The sequence below is a fragment of the Indicator indicator genome, chromosome 20 (genome assembly GCF_027791375.1).
Source record: "Indicator indicator isolate 239-I01 chromosome 20, UM_Iind_1.1, whole genome shotgun sequence".
In the NCBI taxonomy this organism is placed as follows: domain Eukaryota; kingdom Metazoa; phylum Chordata; class Aves; order Piciformes; family Indicatoridae; genus Indicator; species Indicator indicator.
Window position 1 is genome coordinate 6,452,740 of NC_072029.1, and position 17,918 is coordinate 6,470,657.

The 17,918-nt window shown below is 53.9% G+C and overlaps 1 protein-coding gene across 1 annotated transcript; it reads left to right on the forward strand.

Moving 5' to 3' along the window:
* The first annotated feature begins 16,060 nt into the window (after positions 1–16,060).
* On the forward strand, positions 16,061–17,005 carry PTF1A (pancreas associated transcription factor 1a). The gene is made up of 2 exons (XM_054390192.1): positions 16,061–16,685; positions 16,803–17,005. Exons 1-2 carry the CDS (start codon positions 16,061–16,063, stop codon positions 17,003–17,005), a joined length of 828 nt encoding a protein of 275 aa, XP_054246167.1.
* Positions 17,006–17,918: the final 913 nt, after the last annotated feature.

The window sequence follows — 17,918 nt, forward strand, 5'->3', positions numbered from 1 at the left end:
AGAAACCCTCAGGCCATTGAGGCAGCAGCACAGCAAATGGGAAATACCATTATTAGCAAGAATTAGCAAGAATTCAACTTTCAACCATGTTCGGGGCTGCTTTAGCCATATCACAGTGTTCTGGGCATTGCTGTGCCTCGGTGATCCCGGTTTTATTGGTGGGGATTTAACCTCTTTTGGTGTGATTCACAGCAGCTGGCAGCCATGGGGCTTACCGAGTGGCCCCGCAGCTAGCTGTCTGCCCAGCCCCGGGATGGGGGACGGTTTGGTGGGCATAAAGACCCCGATCCCAGGCCTTCGTGCCTGCCGTGCCGCCAGCATCCCCATGGCGGGGCCCGGTGGGAGGCGGGAAGCGGCAGCGCCATCCCAGGGCCGTGCCCCGGCAGCGCCGTTTCCCTGCGCCGTCACAAGATGGCGGCAGAGCCCCGAGGCGTGGAGCTCACGGCTCCAGCCGCCCGGACCGCTTTCCCCATAGGGAATTGCCAAAAGTTGGGGAGCTGGCGTGGAAAAAGGTGGAATAAAGTGTTGTGTTGTGGGTTTGGGAAATGTCTCTATTCATGCTGAGTAGAAACATAGTTGATTGGTCCAGTTCTGGACTCCCCAGTTCAACAAGGACAAGGAGACTGGAGAGAGTCCAGCAGAAAGTCACTAAGATGCTGAGGGGACAGAAACATCTGCCTTAGGAGGAGAGGCTGAGAGACCCGAGGCTCTTTAGCTTGAGAAGAGCAGACTGAGAGGGGATCTCATCAATGCTGGTCATTAGTCTTGAGAAGAGCAGACTGAGAGGGGATCTCCTCAATACTGATCAATAGCTACAGGACAAGTGTCAGGAGGATGGAGCCAGACTCTTCTCAGTGGTGTCCACTGACAGGACAAGGAGCAGTGGACACAAACCTGAACACAGGAGGTTCCACATAAACATAAGGGAAAATTTCTTCACTTTGAGGGTGCTGGAGCACTGGACCAGGCTGCCCAGGGCTGCTGTCGAGTCTCCTTCTCTGTATCATTCAAAACCCACTTGGAGCTGTTCCTGTGTGATTTACTCCAGATGATTCCTCGGTGATTCTGCTCTAGCAGGGAATTCAGGCTAGATGATCTGCAGAGGCTCCTTCCAATCCTCACCACTCTGTGATTCTTGGCAAGCAGGTACACCATAGTTTCTTTGTGAATAAGTCACATTTCATCCTGGGAGCACAAGCTCTAGGCACAAATTCATTTATAGTCTGGAGAGGTCTCTGTGGCATTGGCCTCTGGAGTTTGCAGGTGAAGGCTGGCCATGCTATCTGTGCCTTCTCTGCTGGCATTTTGGTGGGAGACAGTAGTGTTTGACTTGAAGAGAGGTAAAGCTTGGGTAGGGGCCTGGAAAAAGAAGCAAAAGGAGATGACAGCTTTGGGCATCTGGAAATGAGATGCCAAGGGCAGAGAAGAGTCGAGGGCAGGAGAGGGAGGGAATGAGGCACTCACTAGAGTGAGGTGGCATGGGCAGGGGCTTCAGCAGGTAACTAGGGTTAGTGAGGGAAGAGATTGGGGTCGTACCATCTCTGAGCTTTCAGGGGAGTGTCTTTATAGCTCAAGCTGTCATTATCAATATTACACTTCAAAGCAATGGGTATATGCTCACTAGTTAACTGAATTTACATTTGGTAATGGGAAAGAACTGGTGATGCTGTAGCCAAAATTACATCTTAAAATGTATTATTGTCCCTCAACCACTGTTCCTAAACAATTGTAGACCCCAAGAGTCCAAAATATAGGGAGGCAGTATCTCTGTCCTTCAAAGAAAGGACAATCTGGCATGTGAAATATCAGACAGAAGCCCTGGGAATGCAGGAGCTGAGCCGTGAAGACCTGCAGAGGATTTGCAATGAATGCTGGCATGGCATAAGGAGGGCACTGATTTCACACACATTCCCCTAAGCCTCTGTGTGCCAGCTCTTGCTGCCCAGTCCCACAGCCCTAATTAAGCGATTCCCACTGCCCACCAACAGGTGCAGCCCCACCCAAACAAGGCTGCAAACAAAAGATTACAAATCAGGGCTAAATCCCTTTACTGTACATTGCAGTGGTGAGCAGGGGACAGGTGGCCTAGGGTAATTCGGGTTCAGTCCTCATGCTAGGGTGGGAAACTGCAGCAGCTCATTTGGATCTCAACTGTTACATGATAACTCCCTGTGGGCTCTGTTGATGGGAAGCCGATGGGAGCACAGATTAAATCAAACAGCTTGTAAGATATTGGCAGTGGAATTATTCCTACACATTTCTGACAGCTTGTGAATAAAGGCACATCTCCCTTGGAGATGAAGGGGAAGCTGCTTCCTCCAGCTTCCCCCTCCTCACCAGCACGTTCATTCAGCTGTAAGTGGTCATAAAGATCTTGTACATCAGATAAACATGACTGTATATGTGCAGTGAGTATACAGTGCTCACGTACCTTTGGGACTTGCTATGTCCAGAAGAGGTCTTGAATATTTTGGTAACCAAAAAAAGAAACAATTTTCACCTGATGTGATCATTGATACTTTCTCCATTCACTGCATTTGCTGTTGCATTGGATATGTTCTGCCATCAGTGTCCTGTTTGCAGTTGTGGAGGGAAGTCTTAACACAGCTCAGGGCTGTGGGAAGCTCTGGTGAATTGGTTGCCAGTACTGCAATCTGTACTACGTGCTGCGTCATAAACCTTCTGCCTTGGGTGCATGTGGCTCTGTTACCACAGATCAGGGTGCCCAGCTCATGTGGTTCCTCACAAGAGTGAGCAAAAGGCTCTGTTAACTCAGATAGGGCTGGCTGAGTTATAAAACCTTGGCTGCTTCTCAATCAACAGAAACACCCAAGCTAAGGTTTAATCAGTGCAAGTTCTCTTGGTGATTGTTAGAGGGCTATAAGCATGTAGAGAAGGCACTCCAGGTTTCAGGAGGCTTTGGAGTAATTAGCTTCCTACATAAGCTTCAGCAGTGCTGAAAATCACCCAGGACAAGCACGGGCCAGCCTGGGAGCAAGGCACCTAGTTCCTCTTGTTCGGTGTTTGAACCATTTAAAAGTCAAAATGCCCTGAAAAAAACACTTTGTACTACTAGTACTAGCAGTCATAGTAATAATCATCATCATCATCATCATTATCATCATCATCATGATGTCTGATAACTTGAAGCTAATTTTTTTCTTCCTTCTATTGCAAATGAAACAGGAGTGGCATTTTCAAAAGCCAGCAGACTCCCTGGGGGTTGTTTGTTACACCACCTTTTCTCCTTGGCTTTTAATAAACACCTTATACTTAGGGGTACAGTTACTTTAACATAGATATAGATGCCCTATCCCATTCTAAATGTTCTCACAAGGGAGGTGATTCTGCCCCTCTGCTCTCTGAGACCCCACCTAGAGCACTGTGTCAAGTTCTGGTGCCCCCAGCATGAGAGGAACATCAAACTGCTGGAACAGGTCCAGAAGAGGCCCTGAAGATGATCAGAGGGTTGAAGAACCTCCCCTATGGGGACAGGCTGAGAGAATTTGGGCTGCTCAGCCTGGAGAAGAGAAGGCTCTGGGAAAACCTTATAGCAGCCTTACAGTACCTGAAAGGGGCCACAAGAAAGCTGGGGAGGGACTTTTTACAATGACTTGTAGTGACAAGATGAGGGGGGATGGATTTTAGCTGGAAGAGGGGAGATTTAGGCTGGGTATTAGGACAAAACGCTTTCCAGTGAGGGTGGTGAGACACTGGAACAGGTTGCCCAGGGAGGTTGTGGATGCCTCCTCCGTGGAGGTTTCAAGGACAGTTTGGATGAGGCCTTGAGTGACCTGGTGTAGTGGAAGGTGTCCCTGCTCATGTCAGGGAGTTTGGAACTAGATGATGTTTAAGATCCCTTCCAACTTAAATCATTCTATGAATCCCACATGGATAGGCTGGATGAAAGATCCAGCTGAGCTTCCATAAAGGTATAGGTCCCTGTGGGTACTGTAAGCCCCAAGAAATATCTTGGATATCATATACTATTACTTGCCATGATACTAGACCATGCCTGTTGTATTTCAGTGTGCAAGGAACTGAATCCCTTTCCTAATTATTATCCAACTTTTGACTGGCTGAAGTTAGAGGCAATGATAACTCACACCGTAAGTGAGTGGCTTGAGGACATTGATGCCAGAGGCAAGTGTTGACAAGCCTAAAAAAAAAATGCAAAGAGCATCCTGGGACTGTAAATCCATCAGCACAGCCATGATAATGAAAGTCAATTATTAATCAATTTGAAAGCACAAAAGTGATAAGAAGGCAGAAGAACATATCAACATGGATTAATCAAGAGCATATCACTTCAAATTAATTCTGTGTTCTTATTTGAAGGAGTAACTAGCCAAGTGTATGAAGAGGTAGCTGTGATATGTGTTGGTCTGGTTAGTGTCACAAACCTTACTTTTCATATCAACAAAACCATGTCATGAGATGTAAATGAAATGGGGATCAGAGTGAGCACAACATAGAATCAGAGAATCATTTAGGCTGCAAAAGACCTTTAAGATCATCCAATCCAACCCCTAACCTAGCACCAAAGCACTCATCCACAGTTCACTGTCAAAGCTGGAAGTGCTAAATGGGGTCCTGCAGGCATCTGTTGTGGCCCTGATGTTTTCAACAATAAACAGGCTACTGGAAAAGAGAGGACTTAATTCAACTCCTGAGAGCACGGATGGGGAGAGGGTGATTTAGAGAGCAGGATCAGGACTCACATTGATCTTCACAGATTGGAGAGCTTGCCTGAAATCAATAAGCTGCACTGTTATAAAGACAAGTACAAAATGCAGTCCTGGGACAAAAGACAGATCAAATGTGTGGTTTGAGAACTGAGGAACACCTAATAAGGCAGCAATAGTGCAGGAATGGATCTGCTGGTTGTTGTGAACCTGGTGCTATGTAAAGAGGGATAAAACCTGTGCATAAAAACAAATGTCATTTGGGGATATATTAGCAGCAGTGTTTTAGGTAAAACACTGAGCTAATTATTCTGCTCTACTTGGCACTGGTGAGGCTTAGTCTAAGTAGTGTCTGCTTTTGGACACTTCACTTGAAGAAAAGCTTCAGGGAAATCAGCAGCGAACAGCAAAAAAAAAATTAAGATATTTGAAATATGCATTCTGAAGGGGTATGGATTTGCTTAGTCTTGAGAAGAGGTCACTGAGAGGAGACATGAAAGCAGTCCTCACTGTGAAAAAGGTTCTCATAGAGTGGAATGAACAATGTTCTCCCATGCCTACTGGAAGGTGAGCAGAGAAGAGCTACCAGGCTAGCTAAGCCAGTACTTTTCATTTGTGGACAACTTCCAAAGAACATGCAGCATCTCCTTCTGTAGATGTTTTTCATGTCCCTGACTTGGTTAATAATTTGCCGTAAAGATAAAAGCCTCAGGGCTAACTGGATGCAGAGATGTGGTTTTGCAATGCCAAAATCGTAGGTGCTGGGCACCCAGCCCCAAGGCTTCTGGTATGGTGAGAGGTGAGCACAGAATGCCAGAGTGAGCCAGCAGGCTCAGCAGGGAGCCAGCTAATGTAAGGTGTCCAAGTCAGGGCTGCAGAAAACCCACAATGCACTTAGAAGTTGGGGTGAGCGATCTTCGCTGGAAATCCTTTTCTGGGATTGAATAAGCATGGCAGGTCCACTCTTCCTAGTTAAAAATCATCAAGATAGTTTTCATATCAATATTACAGCCAAGACCATTCAGCAAAACATCAACAATGCCGGCTATCTCCTCAGGAGAGACTTTTGTGGGAGCAGATGGTAGCTGAAGAGAGGTTCTTGAGGAACATGATCCTCTAAGATTCTTTTAAGCTTTACCTGCATCTCTAAGCTTTGCTTCTCTTTCCAAGGCAGGAATCATTCATTTAAACCCCAGCTTTACTGAGCACTATCTAGTAATTTTAATAAAACAACTTGCTGCTTGAATTCTAAAAGCCATTAGAGAGAGAGAGAGAGAAATGCACCAAGAGCTCTTAGACACACAAGAACTATCTCTGGGAAAATAAGTCTCTGAGCTATTACCACTGGCACAGGCATGTGAAGGAACTGGATGGACCTAAGCCTTGGCCCAACATAGACATCTCCTATGGACTCAATGGAACATTGTCATGAATGGTTTTAGAACAAAAGAAAGACTGCTAACAACAACTGACAGTCACAGAGCAGGAAGGGCATCCCATCATGGAAGAGGTTTGAAAACCATCAGGAGCAAGCAGGAATGGAATCCAGTGTTAAGATATTATGCTTTTGGGATGCATGATGAGAACATCTGCTGTGGCTGCAGTGTGGGTAGTCCTTGCCAGATAGAGGAAGAAAAAGACCTTGGGGAACTATTTAGTGACAACGTGGTCATGAGCTGCTCCTGGAACATGGCCATGAGGAGGGTAAATACAACCCTTGCAGTAAGAAGTGAGTGGCTTGGGCAGAAAGGCAAATGCTGATGACATTCCCCAAGGAGCTGTGAGAACTCATCTGGATGGCTGTGCACAGTTGTGGTTCTGGTTGGCCCAGCATATAAATTCAGATGGAGAAAAGGGTAGGGAAAGGTGATTTGAGTGACAAAAAGCAGGGAGTCTAATCCTGAGCTTGCTTTGCTTGCCCTGGCAAAATGAGAGCTGGGAAGGAATGTGGTGGCTGTACATAAACCTGGGGGAAAATCCTGTGGAGACTGAGATCTTCCATGGAAAGCCATATTCACACAAAGAGAAATGGACATAAAGCAAGGAGGAGGAAAGCAAGGAAGGAGGTTAGAAAGCAGAAGGAGTCTCTAGCCCACAAAAAGAATCAATGACTGGAAATCCTTATTTCTATTTAATCTAGAGCTGGGTATATTTATGGAAAAGATAATGTAACACGTTGTTTACCAGAATGGAAAAGTGCCCTGTTTTCCCCTGGCATAAGGGTCTTAGTCATTAGGAATTGTCAGGAATAAAACAGCTACAGACAAGTCACAGCACCTCCTACCAGCTGGTGTCAGGGAGCCTTGGTACCCTTTCTAGAGCTGCACAGCTCACTGCCAAAACAGTCACCCTGCCTTGTTTTGTTTCAACTCACCCTAGGCTGTTAGAGGGTCCTGTGGAATTTTTCACTCTGGATCAGGGCAGAGAGCTGTCAGACCTGGCCTCAGAGAACCATTCCACCTCCCCATGAGTCACAGAATTATTTTGGTTGGAAAAGACCTTGAAGATCATTGAGTCCAACCATTGTCTAACTCTACCAAGGCTGGTGCAGAACCATGTCCACATCTCTGACTCTTCGAAACACCTCCAGACATGGGGATTCAACCACCTCCCTGGGGGCAAGTTTCTTCTAATCTCCAACCTCTCCTCCTATCACTTGTTACTAGGGAGAAGAGTCCGACCCCCACCTGGTTCCAACCTCTTTTCAGGTAGTTGTAGAGAGAGCGGACTTTCGTATTGGAGAGTAAGAGGCTCCTTACCAAAGGTGCTTTCTGCCCACTGCTCTGCTCCGGTGGCCTTGCTCACCATCCTCCCAGGAAGAGCGGACAGGGACACCCGGGGCCAGTACCGTGATGGGCGAGTGGCTCGGGGCGGGGCTCGCCGCAGCTGGGAGATGCCTACAGGGCTGCAGACAGTCCGTGGGAGCCAGCCCCTGCTTCCGGCTTGCCTGCGCCTTCCCGGGAGATCACAACGCCTTTAGGAGCCGTTCCCTGCGGAAAGCCGGTTGGGTTTGTTTCATTCTGCTGCGATGCCTCCGAGGAGTCGCTGCGCACTCCCTGCCAAGCGAAACCAGCACCCACCCCACACTGCCCCTGCCTATTTCCCCGAACTCCCCTGACCCCAGGGAAGCCCCGGCTTGGCCCCACAGGCCTGGCCCGCCCCGCCCATCTCGTACCTGGACCTTTCTCGTAAGAGAACTCGGGCAGCAGCCGCGAGCCTCACCCTCCATGGCCAGCGGAGTCTTGAACTCGGTCATTCCGTTGATTTCAGTGATATTAGCTTTGGGCTATATTGGTAGATAGATAGATAGATAGATAGATAGATAGATAGATAGATAGATAGATAGATAGATAGATAGATAGATAGATATGAGCTTTATTGATATGTATTATAATAGCTTTGAGACCTTCTATTGATGAGGACGAGAGGAAATGGCCTCAAGTTGCACCAGGGTAGAGGGAGGGGAGGGGGGGCGGGGGGGACGGTGTTAGTTCGGAGCTTATAAGAAACTTTTTGCCTGAAAAGGTTCTCCACCACTGTACCAGGCTCCCCAGGGAGGTGGTTGAAATTTTATCCCTGGAGATGTTTCAAAGAGGCAGAGATGTAGGGCTGAGGGACATGGGCCAGCACCAGCCTTGGTGGAGTTTAGGGAATGGTTGGAACCAATGATCTTCAAGGTCTTTTCCAACTGAAACGATTCTGTGATTCTATGATTGTCAGGCTAGTGTAGAAGCTGATGAAGCAGTAAATTGTTGGTGGAAAAGTGGGTAGCTTTGTGCTTTGCCAAGCAGGTGCCTGGCGTTTTTAGTCAAAGATTGGTAAATTTACAAGAGTGCAGCGGACGTGCCCTCCCTGGGCCATTGTGAATTTGAGGGGTGAACAAAGGAGAACGTGAATATTCACACGGCTGCCTTTCAGCGTGTGGCATTGCTCCGCAATGTTTAAAGCGCTGCGCTTTTTTTCGGTTTTGTCTGAAAAAAAAAAAAAAAAGGAAAAAAAAACCCCACACCAACCCCCCCCCCTAAAATCAGAAAGTACCTGTTTGCGTTTTAAAGCGCATAGAAATCATCTGCGAGCAACCATATAATTTGATTTGCTAAGCAATCTGCAAGGCGATTGCACATCATTTATAATGTTCATTGAGCATTTTGCTTAATTGTGTCTCTTTTTGTAAAGGAAGCACAGCCCCCTCCCTGCTGCGGCCGGCACAAGTGGCCAGATTCCCATGGACCCGCAGACAACCGCCGGCCCTGCGCTGGGCTCTCCCAAATGGGGCCATCCCCACACGCACGGCTCAGCTGGGCTGGCGGGTGCAGAAAAGGGCTCAGGTACGAGCTCGCTGACTGAAGTCCGGCTGCTCACAACCTGCCCCTTCGGCTGGTGCTGCCTGTCTAAGGCTGGAGGGTGCCCGGTACTCCTCTTTCCGGGCCGGTGAGCCCCTCTGGCTCCGCAGGTGCGGGACAGGCTCCGCGGCACCGGTGCCAGGACGGGGCTGCTTCGCTTGGCCAGCCCCAGGTGCGGAAGAGCGGCTCAGGAGGAGAGCTGAAAGCAGCGTCAGAAAAGAAGGAAAGAACTTTAAGATCATCGAGTTCAACCATTCTCTATCAAGGATGGTGTTAAACCATGCCTCTCAGCACCACATCTCTGCCTCTTTGAAACACCTCCAGGCTTGGAGGTTCCAGGACAGCCTGTTCTAGTGGTTGAGAGCCCTTTCAGTCATGAAGTTTCTTCTAATCTCCAGCCTAAAGCTTCTCTGGGGCAACTTGAGGCCGTTGAGGCTGTTTCCTCTCGTCCTATTGCTTATTACTAGGAAGAAGAGACCAACACCCACCTGGCTCCGACCTCCTTTCAGGAAATTGTAGAGATCCAGAAAGTCTCCCCTCAGCCTCCTTTTCTCCAGATTAAACAATCCCAGTTCCCTCAGCTGCTTCTCACCCAGACCTGTTCTCCAGACCCTTCACCATCTTCATTGCCCTTCTCTGGACACTTTCCATTACCTCAGTGTCCTTAGAGTAAGGGGCCCAACACTGAACCCAGGACTCAAGGTGTGGCCCCACCAATGCCGGGTATCACTTCCCTGTCCTGTTGCTCACCCTACTCCTTTGATGCAGGATATTGCTGCAGCCCCCCCATCCCGTGCCCCACTCCCCAGGTGCTTTGCCGTCGGTGGTCGCTCCTCTGTGCCAGCCACTCTCCTCCAGCAGCGAGAAATGGAGCCGCGGGAAGCGCTGGGGCGGAAGAGAGCCGCCGCCCGCACCTTCGGCCGGCCGCGGCCGCCCAGCCGCACCATATAATTTGATTTTCCCCCGTGCCCGCAGATCGATTGCAGCTCATTTGTTACATTCAGCGGCTCCTCGGGACGGGGAGCGGGGGGAGCGGGCGGGCCGGGGGAGACGGCGGCACAAGTGTTGGGATTCCCATGGGCTGTGCCTGCTCTCCAGCTTGCCGCGCTGGCACCCCGTCCCGAGCGGCCGACAGAGGGGGGTTTGTAGGCACTGTGACCTCCGCGATCTCGGCTTAAAAGAGTCTGAAAGGAGGCTCTTTATGGTGCATTACCAGCCGAGCGCCCAGGTACCAGCTCGGAGGGGAGGGCGCACAGCCGGACCGACCCCGGCTGCAGGTGCCTCCTCCTCCGCCGGGCGGGCGGACGAGGGCCCGGGGCCACCCCGCCGCCTTTGTGGGGCCGCCGCCCCGCCGCGCCGCACTCGCCCCGGTAGCGGCACCGAGGCGGGGGGGAATGCTTCTCCCCGCCTTATTTATGGGCCTCACGTGGCGGCGGGGGAAGCGACGGGCTGGCCGCGGCCGGCTCCTCTCCCTCCGCATTCCCCCGGGCCAAGCCCCTGCTCCAGGGAGCATCACTGGTACCGGGCATCTGCCTCCAGAGATCGGGAATGTTCTGGATACATGGCTCGGGGGGTGCTGTGGGGCATAGCCGGGAGACGGAGAGGGCTGCGGAGGCTTGTTAGCCAGCGCGAAGTAAAAGAGCTGTGTCTGCAAAGCATTCTCGCCCTCCCGTGCCGGCGGGCGGTGGGACTCCCTGACGCACTCAGCGAGACCTGTGGGCCTCCTCCCCTCTTCTTGGAGCAGGAAAGTTGTACAAAAATTTATTACCAATACACCATTCCCCAAGGCTGTGCTGAGCAAAGCTTGTCTTATGCTTTCAATGGTAAAAGGGCCTGAGAAGACGCTATATATTTCAACTGAATAAAGTGCTGTCTCTAATCAGGAATTGCAAAAGGTTTGGGGGGGCAGAGGGAGGTGGGCACGAGAGTCGTTTCCTGGATAAAACACTGTTTGCATAGATACTGGGCCAACTCTGGTCCGGTCTTTCAAAAGCCTACTTCTTTCTTCCTGTATCAAACACTGCGTCTCTGAACTAATTCAGGACACCGAGGGGTACCAGTGGGTGAGCTAGTGGGTTATATGGCCTTGAGGGGAAAACGGCCGCACTCAGTATTTGCCCCACTGTGGCTTTACGGACCCCAGACTTCTTGCTTAACACGATGAGGAGGAGATAAAGATTGGGTAAGAATATTGGATAGCGCCTGTCGTTTCACGACATTGGATCAGCCACGGGAGAAACAAACAGGTAACGCACTGCTTCTCACCGCCGGGCTCACACTTTTACAGAGGGGATGGGGAGCAACTATGGCAGCCAGGCATGAGTGTGCGGTTACAAAGGTGATTGTAGGATCCGGGGCATATTCCCGGCAGGTGCGAATACCGCCTTGGCCCCGTTCCTCCGACATGGGCCGCCGTGCTCAACGCCGGGGAAAAGAGGACAGACAGAGAACCGGTAACTCGTACCCTCCGTGCTCCCTCCAAACTATTGCCGAGTATCCTGAGCTTTGCAGCGCCGCCGGGACGAGGAACTGCTCCTGAAAGACCCCGAGATGAAGCCTGTCAACGGGAAAAGATGAACACCACAGCGGGCAGGCCGTTCGTTATTCGTGTCCTAGAGAAGCAAAGCCGCTGTTTTGCGACAGCAGGGCAGGAGACTGGCTGCTGCGGGTCCCTTCGGTGCCTTCCCTCCTCTGATTCTCCCGGCGGGAGTCATTGCGTGGACCCACCGATAGTCGAGAACGGGTGCCGGCGGGCCAGATCTTGCATGAAGCCCTGCTCTGGCCCCATGTCCTGCACCATCTCTAGACCTCGTGAAGGTGGCTGCCAGCTGGACTTTGTGGTCATTGACTCAGGAGGGAAGCCGGTGTACCCCTTGGAGTATCGTGTCATCCATCTCTCCCTCACCCCTCCTCCGCCGCCCGGTTCCTGCCCTCGGGGAATTGAAATGACGAAGTGTCATGAGCTGGCCGTACATTTTCTTTGCTGGAGAGAGGTGAGAGTAGGTGCCGTTCCCGTAACCGCGCCGCTGTCTCTCCCGACCGGTGAGACACCCCCCAGTCAGACACCCGGTCAAAGACAAATATTGCAGGGAGGGCGTTTACGACACAGGCGGTGCTGGCCCAGGTGCATTGCTGTCGCTCGGACTGCTCTGGTCCCGGCTACTGGTTTTCGCAAGTCTGCTTTTCGTAACGTCTTGGGCAACCCGAGAGGAGTCTTCCCGCATCTGGGTCGGTTCCTTCGGGGACGGCCCGTACTCGTTTCTCAAAGGCAGCGCTGCCGCAGGGACGAAGGCTGAACTCGGCATAGTGAGGGAACCACAGATGTCCCTGAGCCGGGCGCGGTAGTGGGCACTGGGCTGCTCGGAGCCGAGGGGAGTCATGTCAATCGCCTTCGCAGTGCGGCCATGCAGGGCCAGCGGGAGCAGGGCTGTACGAGACGAGTCTCACACATCGCTCACCTCCCCTGGGGGGCTGCTCGCAAGTTATGCAAAGATCTGCTCGCTTTGAACGGTTTCAAGACAGGTTTAGAGTTCGCAGCACTTTGGAAAAGAGCGGGTTCCCAAAATATTCCTCTGCTTCTCCCTGCACTGCACTCTCATCACCGGGAGCTGCTGGGCGGCCGCGGGAGACACCTTGCCCCAACGAAACGGCCATCGGTCCTGACGGAGCTGCCTCGCAGCTGGCTGGCTTCCTAGACCTCCTATTTTGTGGCCCACTGCTGTCGTGCCATCTCCAGAGTGTGACATTCACTGTCCAGCGCTGTAGGACTCACCCTGGCTGTGGGTACCAACGTGCGCCGAGGCAAAGGGGGCATAGCCAGCCCTGGGGAGGGGGGAGAAGTTCCGGGCACAGTAAATGGTCAGGGCTTCCCCAGCATCTCTGGGCACATACTGTCCTTAGATCAACAGCAGGGGCACTGCCTCTCCTTACCTTTCACCCCCCAAAGCCTTCTGACGTGGCTATCGGGAAGATGCTTCATCACCACCTTGATGCCTGTCTCAGGGTCTTGATGACCTAGGGGAAATGCTGCGAGGTCGGCCGTGGGCTATCGTGGGAGCGTGTATTTGTCTCGAGTGGGTGGGGTGGTGACAGGGGCCACTCGACGCGGTTTGTTCGTCAGCGTTGAACTCTCTGGCTCCATCTGGAATGTGGCAGGAACAAGGACTCCTCATGGGTGGTGACCCCTTGGGCATGCAGGGAAGGGAACAATGCCAGCTCTGTGGCCAGAAAAAAAAATTAAATCACCTCAGCATTGTTGGAATGTTGCTTTCTTCTTTTTCCGTGTGTTTTGGGCCAAGAGTGACAGTGACATGGATCCGAGAGAGTTTCACGTACGACGTGTGCTGGATTTACATACTTGTGCTTCTAGATATGATGTCCTCACACGCAGCGCACATTCCCGGATAAGGCTATGCCAGGCAGGGAGGGAAGGGGCTGGCTCTTTGCGTTCTGAAAAGGACATTCTCCAGCTGCATCCTCAGTGCTGCTGGGGTCAGTGGGGATGGAGGGGCAGTCGTGGGCCCTCCCGGCTCCTCCACCCCTCACAGCAGCCTCAGGAGTCGGTAAGGCAGATCCCTGTCCTTCTAGCAGAGCCTCACTGCGTTCTGCTGCGGGACCGCCACGGTAACATACACGCACACCCCAGCGCAAAGAGGTGAACAGGGGATGCTGCTGGTGCAAGGGGAGAGCGCGGCGCGTTGTGGGGAAGCACCGCGGTTCCTGTGTGATGCCGAAACTGCATTTGGTCTCCCGGGTGTGTGTCTGGGCTCGGCGAGGCAGGACTGCTCGGGAAGAGCGCTCCGGGGGCGAGCAATGCTTCTGCCAAGCTACCTTTTGGGACAATGAGGGGCCTCCTGCCCGCCATGCGCTCTGCACCTCGGAGCGGTCTACACCGAACACTATTTGAAGGGTTACGAATGCTGGTAGGCTGTGAGCTGGGCGGGAGCCAGTCGTGTGTCCTGGAAGACCAGGATGGCAGCAGAATCGCTGGGCTGCATGGACACAATCACAGCCCAACAGACCGAGGGAAGGGATTATTCCCCACATTCATAGAATCACAAAATGGTAGGGGTTGGAAGGGAACTCCGGAGGTCATCGAGTACAACCCTCCTGCAGGATTATCTAGGGCAGGTCGTACGCAAACGCATCCAGACTGGTCTTGAAAGTCTCCAGAGAAGGAGACTCCACAACCTTTCAGGACACTAGTGAGACCGTATCTGAGTACTGCGGCCAGTTTTGGGACAACCGGTACAGGAAATGCAGCCCTGCGGGAAAACAGACCAACGAGGCAGGGGAGGCTGACGCCGCTGCGGAAGTGGGGCTGGCTCTGTCGGGACAGCGGTGATGTCGGGGGTGCCCCGCAGCACCTGGCCAGAATCTGCCGGGGTGGGCATCCAGAAGCCTGGCTCTTGATAGCAGCACATGGGGCGGGCTTGAGGGACGACGGACGTGAATGGAAACAGGAGTCTGGACACAGGGAAAACCTTTTTCCACAACTCCAGGTTGTAGCGGAGGGTGGAGATGCCCGCAGCGGGCAATCCATCCATCCAGGTCGCCGAGCGCTCCCTGAGCCCACAGGCCCCACCTCGCGCCCAGTGGGGAGATTCCCTCGGTTTCCTCGTCCCGGGATGGTGGCAGCGGTCCCTCGGCAGCGCGTGGGCACATTCCTGGCTTCGCGCCAAGGTTCTTTTTTTTGTGTGTGTGGTTTTTTGGTTTTGGTGTTTTGTTTTTTTTGTGGTTTTTTTTTTGCGTGGCCAGTCTGCAGGCAGGACTTTCTAAGAAGTGGGTCTTGCAAAGCTCTTTGTTCCCTCCCGTGACTCACGCGTTTCCCTGCCGTTATCACGGCGTTGTCAGCCTCTTTGAAGTCGAGTCATTTATTACGTTTCCGGAGCTGGCCCTGTCTTGCCCTGCTGATAGAGCGGGGTACGCTTCCACTCGGGGTTTGATCTCTGCCCGTGCTGGTGGCACACTGGAAAGTCACTTTCGATAAACCTCGACAGACTCTGCCGGACAAACTATTGCAGCGCTAATGACAGAGATAATCCTCCCCTAATCTGGCGGGTAATCCATTTCACCCTAGTGAGAAGTTTTAAGGCTTTAATCAGTGAGAGTCGGTTGGGGAATGATTAACAGAGCCTCCGCCAAACCCAGCTCGTCCTGAGAGGGCGACGGAAGGTGGGAAGCGAAAAACACTACAGGGCCCGGTGCGGTGGGATTGGACGCGGGGCCGGGCGGCAGGAGCTGCCGAGATTTAATCTGATGTTAAAATTGTCTTCCACCCAGACTGCGCGGTAATGCCGGGACGCGCCGACCCACTGGTGCCCCCTCCCACAGCGGCTCTGCAGGGCCCCTGGGAATGAGAAAAGTGCCATGGGCACTACCTGCGGAGGTGAGCAGGTCGCTGCCAACCAGCCCGCGTTTATCGCTCACCAGCGGTTATGGGGAAGGAGCGGGACTGCTTGGCCCTACGTGCGGAGCAGCGCCGGTTGGAGAGGTCCCGCCGGGCTCCAAGCCCACCCATGGGCGGCGGGGTGAGCTGGGCCGGGCGGGGAACACTGCCGGATCTTACTCTCCCCACCTGCCTCGGTCCCCACCTTGGCACCGCCCCTCGCCCAGCGGGAGCCCCGCGGGGTCCCCCCCGAGGAGGGACGTCGGGGAGGGGCTGTCCCGTCCGTCTCCCCCCGCCACCGTGTGTTCCCCCCCCCACCCCCCCGACGGGCGCTGATTGGCTGGCGGCGGCGGGCAGCGGCACGCGCCCGGGGATGTCGCTATAAGGGGCTCGCGTGCCGGGCCGCCGCGCCAGCCGGTCCGGCCCCTCCCCGGAGAGCGGCGACAGCGCCCGGCCTCCCGGCCACCCAGCGGCGGGGCGGGCAGGGCAGGGCAGGGGCGGGGGACCACACCACCGCCGGGGCGGCTTGGCCAGTGGTGCCGGCAGGAGCGGCTGCAAGGAGCAGTCCCGGCGCGGCGCTGCCCGCCCCGTCCCGGCTCGCCCCGTCCCGTCCCGGCCTGTCCCCGCCGGGGCCGGGCGCAAGCATGGAGACGGTGCTGCTGGAGCACTTCCCCGGGGGGCTGGACTCCTTCTCCTCGCCTCCGTATTTCGACGAGGAGGATTTCTTCCCCGAGCCGCCCCCGCGGGACGCACTGGCCGCCGACGGACTGCTGGAGCCGGACGTGGACTTTCTCAGCCGGCAGCTGCAGGAGTACTACCGCGACAGCGGCGACCCCGAGGACGGCTACCGCTGCTCGGCTCCGGCCACCACCTTCCCGCCGTCGCCCGCCTCTCCCGGCTTCGCCTACGAATGCTGCGGGGCGGCGGGGGCGGCGCTGCTCTCGCCAGGGGGTCCGCTGCAGGCGCTGGGCTCGGCCAAGCGGCGGCGGCGGGTGCGCTCCGAGGCGGAGCTGCAGCAGCTCCGGCAAGCGGCCAACGTGCGGGAGCGGCGGCGGATGCAGTCCATCAACGACGCCTTCGAGGGGCTGCGCTCGCACATCCCCACCCTGCCCTACGAGAAGAGGCTCTCCAAGGTGGACACGCTACGCCTGGCCATCGGCTACATCAACTTCCTCAGCGAGCTGGTGCAGTCCGACCTGCCGCTGCGGAGCGCCAGCAGCGAGAGCCCCAGCCAGCCCAAGAAAATCATCATCTGCCACCGCGGCACAAGTAAGTGGCGGCAAGCCCCGGCCCGGCCCGGCCCGGCCTGGCTCCGCAGGAACGTCATTCCCAGCAATAACTCCCTGCCCTTCTCCTCCCCCACCCCAATAATCCCCTGTCCCCCAGGATCTCCCTCCCCGAGCGACCCCGACTACGGACTTCCACCTCTGGCCGGTCACTCGCTGTCGTGGACTGATGAAAAGCAACTTAAGGAACAAAACATCATCCGGACAGCCAAAGTGTGGACACCCGAGGACCCGCGGAAGGTGAACAACAAACCCTCCCTCAGCGACATCGAGAATGAGCCTCCCTTCGACTTCGTGGCGTGAGGCGCCGTGCGGGTGGCCCCCGGTGGCCCCCGCCCCGGCCTGTACATGCTGTATGTAGAGACTTACATTGTAAATGTAATTTAAGATTCAGACTTTAAGGGCAATCAACTTTATTTATATATTTATTACGGAGTAGTGATAATGAGGTAGAATCGTTTGGTTTTTAATATATAATTTATATAATTTATCTTGATTTATTTTTTTTAATAAGATATGCAATAGGTTAATTCCACCAGCACCTTTTTGGGTTTTGGAAAAAAAATTAATAATGCCAGAACCTGTGAAAATAATTTATTTGCCGCACGTGAGACTCTTCCTGTGTTTGTTAATAATAAACCCGGATTGTACCTTGTGGAGCAGTGTATTTGTGAGAAGCGGCTGCCGAGACCCCCGCCACATCCTGAGGAAGCCCCGCACTGAACGCCGACCCCGGTCCCAGGCAGGCAGCGGGGAGCCCCGGGGTCCCCGCAGGTCCAGGAGCTCCCTCTGACCAGATGCTGGCCCCGCTCTGCCCCGTCGCCGACTCGGACAGCTCTTATACAGCCGGGGGAGGGACGGGGACGGCTCGGGGGACACTTTCTCCTTCTCTCCACCCATTTTGACGTGCTGTCCTGAAGTGCTTCCAACTGATGTCTTTGTCTGTCTCTAGGAGGTCCCCTCCTTTCAGTGCTTCTGCTCTGCTTGTGGTTTCCAGCTAAAAGACCCGGGTCTCGAAACACCAACTTTTCGAGGGGGTGTGTTTGTGTGTTTATGTCCCCATCGCTGCCTTGTACTCCCAGCCCCGCAGCCACGGGAATGGGCGCTATGGGGGAAAATGGACAAAGCTCTTCCCAAAAGTTCCAGGGAGGGGGGAACCAGGCTGGGGGCCGGGAACCTTGGGTCCTGCGGGTGCATGGCCCCGGCTGCCCCCCTG